The sequence below is a fragment of the Citrus clementina genome, unplaced genomic scaffold (genome assembly GCF_000493195.1).
Source record: "Citrus clementina cultivar Clemenules unplaced genomic scaffold, Citrus_clementina_v1.0 scaffold_3, whole genome shotgun sequence".
NCBI lineage: Eukaryota > Viridiplantae > Streptophyta > Magnoliopsida > Sapindales > Rutaceae > Citrus > Citrus x clementina.
In genome coordinates, this window is record NW_006262339.1 from 33,628,247 (window position 1) to 33,634,227 (window position 5,981).

At 40.9% G+C, this 5,981-nt stretch overlaps 1 protein-coding gene across 1 annotated transcript; it reads left to right on the forward strand.

Moving 5' to 3' along the window:
• Nucleotides 1–1,059: 1,059 nt before the first annotated feature.
• On the forward strand, nucleotides 1,060–3,033 carry LOC112099897. Its single transcript, XM_024187417.1, has 2 exons — nucleotides 1,060–2,403; nucleotides 2,479–3,033. Exons 1-2 carry the CDS (start codon nucleotides 1,060–1,062, stop codon nucleotides 3,031–3,033), a joined length of 1,899 nt encoding a protein of 632 aa, XP_024043185.1.
• The last annotated feature ends 2,948 nt before the right edge of the window (nucleotides 3,034–5,981 follow it).

The window sequence follows — 5,981 nt, forward strand, 5'->3', positions numbered from 1 at the left end:
CTGGTTTTATGTGTGTCAGGCATGTGGGACAGGCGCCTGTCTCACTTGTTGCCACTGGTTTTATGTGAGACGGGCAAGTGGGACAGGCGCCTGTCTCACTTGTTACCACTGGTTTTATGTGAGACAGGCAAGTGGGACAGGCGCCTGTCTCACATAAATTTGTTGGTTTTATGTGAGACAGGCACCTGTCCCACTGCCTGTCTCACTAAATTTAAGTTATTTTCCGAAAGTAATAACTTGGGCTACATGTGTCCGTTTTAGGCGTATAATATATCATTTCGAAGCTTACGATGAGACGAAGTAAATCAAAAATTGTATACTTCATATCATCCACATAAATGTACTGCATATTCATTTTTACTAGGTTTTGTAGCGTGAAATCTTATCTCTTTTGTTTTTTTTTTAGGTTTAATGGATTCCGTTGTACTTCAATTATGTTATGACGGTTGGTGGGAGACATTAGCAGATGGCCGTACGGAGTACGTGAATGCGAAGAATACAGCATTTTTAGTTCGGAAAGATTGTACGTTTGAGCAATTTATGGCAAGGGTGCATGAAGTTTTACAGATAAATCCTATTGAATATAGTTTGTCGATGAAGACAACTTTGAGATCTAGTAACACAATGTATCGTGCATGTTCACTACCTATGGATATATTTAATGATGAAATGGTTAATGTTGTGCTGCACATGGCCTCTGATGTGGTCAATTATGGATGCATCCCTATATTTGTCACCACACATCCTCGAGTTCCGGCTGAAAATCCTGAGCCACTTGTGGAAAGTGAAAGTTCGTTTAAAGCAAACGAGTCTGTCCCTGATATTGAGGAAGAGGTGTTACCACAACAAATGTCGTTCCAACAACATTACTCACCAGTCAACGAAAACAATGACACTATTGATGATAATGGCATTACGATAGCGGATGTTGAAGATAATGTGTTACCATTAGGGACATTGTTAGGACAACATTACTCTCCATTTCAAAATAATGAGTTCCGCAGTTATGATGATCCTGGTTATAACACCAACAGCACATAAGCTGATAATGTGCAAGGCATGAACTCCAATACTGAAGTTGATGATAGGGACACTGGTCATTCCGATATTCCTATCAATAATGAGGATGAGCATCAGTATGATATTCCTGTTAACAATAGAGAGAATCGACCTATTCCTCCGATGGCCCGTTCGAGGAGGAGGACAACAGTTGATCCCCTGGTGAGTCTTGCTCCAGTTTTGCCTTCAAACTTGGTTGCTCCAGACTTAGTTAGAAGTTGTAATTCTGCCGACATTGGTGTGGGAAAGTTGTTCGTTGAGAAGAATGAGTTAATACTGGAATTGCGCAAAGTGGCCTTGCGGGAAAAATTTGATTTCAAGATTGCACGGTCCACAACGACACGCTTTGAGGCTCATTGTTCTTCGGAATCATGTAATTGGTGTCTTCGCGCAACAAGAGGTTCGGATGAGCATAATGTTCCTTGGGTAGTGAGAAGAGTTGACAATGTTCATACGTGCTCTAATGAGGTTTTGCCTAGTGGCCTTCGCCAAGTTAGGAGTCGGGTTGTTGGTAATCTTATTGCGGATAAATTTATTCAGGATAAACGGATATACACGCCGAATGACATTAGAACAGACATGCAGCAAGAATACGGGGTCCAGTTAACATATCAGCAAGCATATCGGGCTAAAGAAGTAGGTCTTGAAATAGTACGAGGGAACCCTGCAGAGTCATACAACTTACTTCCCAAATACTCTCACGTTTTGACCAAAGCGAATGAGGGCACAGTGACACACCTCCAGCGGGATGGAGATGATAATTTCTTATACTACTTTGTTGCGCTTGGATCTTCCATTAAGGGCTTCACACAGTACATAAGGCCTGTGATTGCTGTAGATGGCACTCATTTGAAGGGGCTATATCGTGGAAGCATGTTTGTAGCAACATGTTTGGATGGTAATAATCAACTGTATCCGTTAGCTATTGGGGTCATGGATTCAGAAAACAATGATGCTTGGGAATGGTTTATGACGAAGTTACACGGAGTGATTGGCGATAGGCCAGAGTTAGTATTTATCTCTGATCGATGCACTGCCATCAAGCGAGCCGTTTTAAAAGCATTTCACACTGCTAGTCATGGAGTTTGTTTTTACCATGTCAAAGGCAACATTAAGTCTAAATTCAGGATGTCCAAAGCTATTTGGGATCAATTCGAGCCAGCTTTTATTAATGCAGCAAAGGCATATGGACACGAAGAATTTAAAAGACAACTTGAAGGGTTGTGGATGCTCCACTCGGCCGCGGCTGATTACTTAGAGAATAATGTGGGCACGTGTAATTGGGCAAGGTCCGAATTTGAAGGTAGGAGATACAGCATACTTACCACCAACATTGCAGAAAGCGTGAATTCTTTAATGAGGGAACCGCGAAAATTTCCTATTACTCATCTTGTTGATCACTTTAGAAAAACATTACAGCAATGGTTTTATGATAGGAAAATTATCGCTGAATCGATGAGCACTTGTCTAACGACGTGGGCAGATGAGATAGTCGGCGAAAGGAGAATTTTGGCCGAAAGAATGACCGTTCGGCCAGTGTCTCAGCATCGATTTCATGTTTTGGGTGGTGGTATGAAGGAAGGGATAGTTGACATTCATGAAAGAACTTGCTCCTGTAGAGTATTCCAACTCGATCAGCTTGTTTGTGCGCATGCAATTGCTGCTTGTCTGATCGTCCGTGTGGATTACATAAGTCTTTGCTCTGATTATTACTCTAAAGATTCATTGGTCATGGCATATGCAGAACCAGTAGAACCGGTTGGGGACATTACAGATTGGGACATTCCAGAAGAAATCCAGGAAATCAGAGTTAACCCACCGATCGAAGCACCACCACCTGGTCGTCGTCCAGAGTTAAGAATTCCTTCTATCGGTGAGGATGTTAACCGAAGAACTGTGAGATGTGGTCGATGCAACCAACCAGGTCATAACCGCAAGAGATGTAAAAATCCCATTGTGTCAAATCCAAACTGACTGTGTCGTTGTAACTAATTATGGATTATGAACTCTTATTATAATTTATATTACAATTATATGTAATGAGGTATATTATGTTATGTTCATTTGCATAATGAGTACTAAAGTTGATCAATAATTACTTATAGCTAAATATATGAATATATCAAAAGTTTATATCTATTAGAAAAACAATCTACATCCATACATCAAGTCTTAATACAATACAACGACTTACAAGGCAATATCGCCCGTGAATATATCTACAGCAATTTTCTTCCTGAAGTAATGCCCGTGGCTACTATCAAAATCAAGTTTTAGCCCGAACATCAAATACATTGTAAACATCAACATAAATACACCGCAATCACCACTTCCAGGTGATTGTTGGGGCACATCTTTAACGATTCTTACTTTCCAAGGGTCGGCACTCTGCAGCTCAGATCGAAGGTTGTAGAATCCAACATCTTGAAGCCATTGAGGGAAGACGACCTGAAGAGGTTTGAATTTACGCAAATATGTTTTGTCCTCGCGAAAGGTAACCAACGAGTCGTAAATCCGCATCCTCCTCGCGCGAAGGTCCGCTCGAGCTAGTACCCAATGATCGCCGCCCAAATTCACAGGGATGAATATCTACATAAATAAATTGGTAAATTAGTAAATTTTATACACAATTACCATAAGATTGAGTGACAATTCTTACCATATCGACATCCGTAAACGGTTTGGACATGAGATCTTCCCGCCCATCCATATAGCTGCTCAAGTTGTTGCCATATTGTAATGAATTGACATCACAACTACCATTGTTCCATAATTGCTTTAGGAACACCTATTACACGATGAGTAGAAAATTAATAACATTTCGAGATATTTAAAACATCGAAATTATAATTAATGATTATAAAATTTAAAAACATGCCCAAAAGTATGTATCTGTATGCGTGACGCGTTGTGGTAGTGCATTTGGAAACCGCCGTTGCTTTTCGCTGATCAAGCGGTAATACGTGTGAATATGCTGTGAAGGGATTATACCAAGTTAATTTATATCAATATCCATGCCAGCAGAAATATTATTGTGTATTGTAATGTACTGACCATTAAACACGCTTACCTCGTCACCAAGCCACCCCATCGAAGCATTGCCCATGAGTATTTCAAAGAAATTTCGAGACTGTTGGACGGGCCGATCCACGGAAATGTTGCCGGCAAACCACTGATCAAACTCCTCACATAGTCTTGAGTCTTCTAGTCCCCTAAGCGGATTCATATCCACACTCGATCTTTCATCAATTTCATAGTCCGTAATGTTGAGTGCGGGTAGAGCCCTGACATTCCTAACTCTCTTGAAAGGAGGAATGAAGTAAGGACTGCCAAATATATACGACGGTCGGTACGGACGCCCAAACTTACTAACGCCGGGAGGTGCCTCCGTGAATATCTGTACACTGTCATCACATATGTCCCCATGTAGACTGTACAAGGACATAGGGGTGTGCTCGTCGTCATTACCAGCATCAGTATGCGTACCATAGCCAGCATCAACGTTCGGACCATAGCAATCTGGGGCCTGTTGTTTCGAGGAGATGAACATATTAACATAAGTTCGGGTTTGAAATCATAATAACATAACGAAAACATATGAAACTTGCTCACCGAGGGTGCGGGGCCAAACGGAGAATCACCGTACGCGCCCTTTGAAGCACCCGCGCCAAACGAAGCCATAAACCCCATGACCGCTGCCCTATATTGTTGTGCTTCTCTGCGTTCCGCCATAAGTTCTGACCTCAGTTCGTTAATGGAACTGTGTCCAGTCTGAAGTTCCGACCTCAACTCGTGAATGGAAGACTCTATTTTATCCAGTCGTCCAACAAAATAATCATTGCGGAACTTAGTCCTTGCCTACAATTTACGCAAATAAGAAAGTAATGACAAAATGTCGGATATGTATATGTGCATTGTAAATGTTCAGGATGACAGAAGTTACCTCTGGCTCATTTCTGTCATCTGAATCATGTGCGGATTCATAATGGTCGTCGGCAGCACCGGCATCCTCAACAAGACTCTGCTCCAGTCCTATTGGGCTCGTGGGGTCAGGATCCACCTCGTTTGGCCTTGTACTGGATGGCGCATTGATTGAAGGCTGGTGCTGCACCAAGTAAAACAGAAAACAATAAATACCTAAAAAACAAACATATAAATGACTTTGCACCCGGTTTTCAATGATACTATAGATGATACCCACATTACGGACCCAACTTGGCAAATATGGCACGTAATCCTCGACACTCTTCCAATAATTTGTGGCTCTCTCCTTTGCATCCGGTTTCAGGGTTTGGAAAATGGTGTTATCCTGTCGTAAAGATTACCAAATTTTCAATTAGTATAACCATATATTATGTAATACTTATATACAGACATACATATAAATGACTTACAAGACGCTCGTTCAGGTATGAATACACTTCGCCGAAGTTAATATTTGAAGAAGCCACAGGCTTCCATCGCACGATCCGAGCACCCTTCCTCTTAATTTTCTCTACCCACTCTAATGGTAGTCCTTCGATCGCTTCAAAAATCCATGCCTTCAACAAGGAAAGATATGAAGTAAAAAAACGTGTCATTAAATATTTATTATAACAAAACTAAGTTATAAAAAAAACTTCTTCACTCACATGCACTGCCGACGTAAAGCCGTAAAAGTTGTATTTCTCAATTCTATGCAATGGATTTTCTGCGCTTGCCTTCTTAAATTTTTTGGCTTTGCCGTTCAATACATTATCAATGCTTTTATATATTGTTTCCCATGACAAACGACCCCACGGAATACTTCGAAAATGATTTATGTCATCTACCTCATTAAGTAAATTGAAATTGATTTGACAATGATCCTTTCTTCCGTGTAGCACTCTATCAGCAAAGTAAAACATGGCAATTTTTAGCGCATCGGTGTCATTCATAGTCTT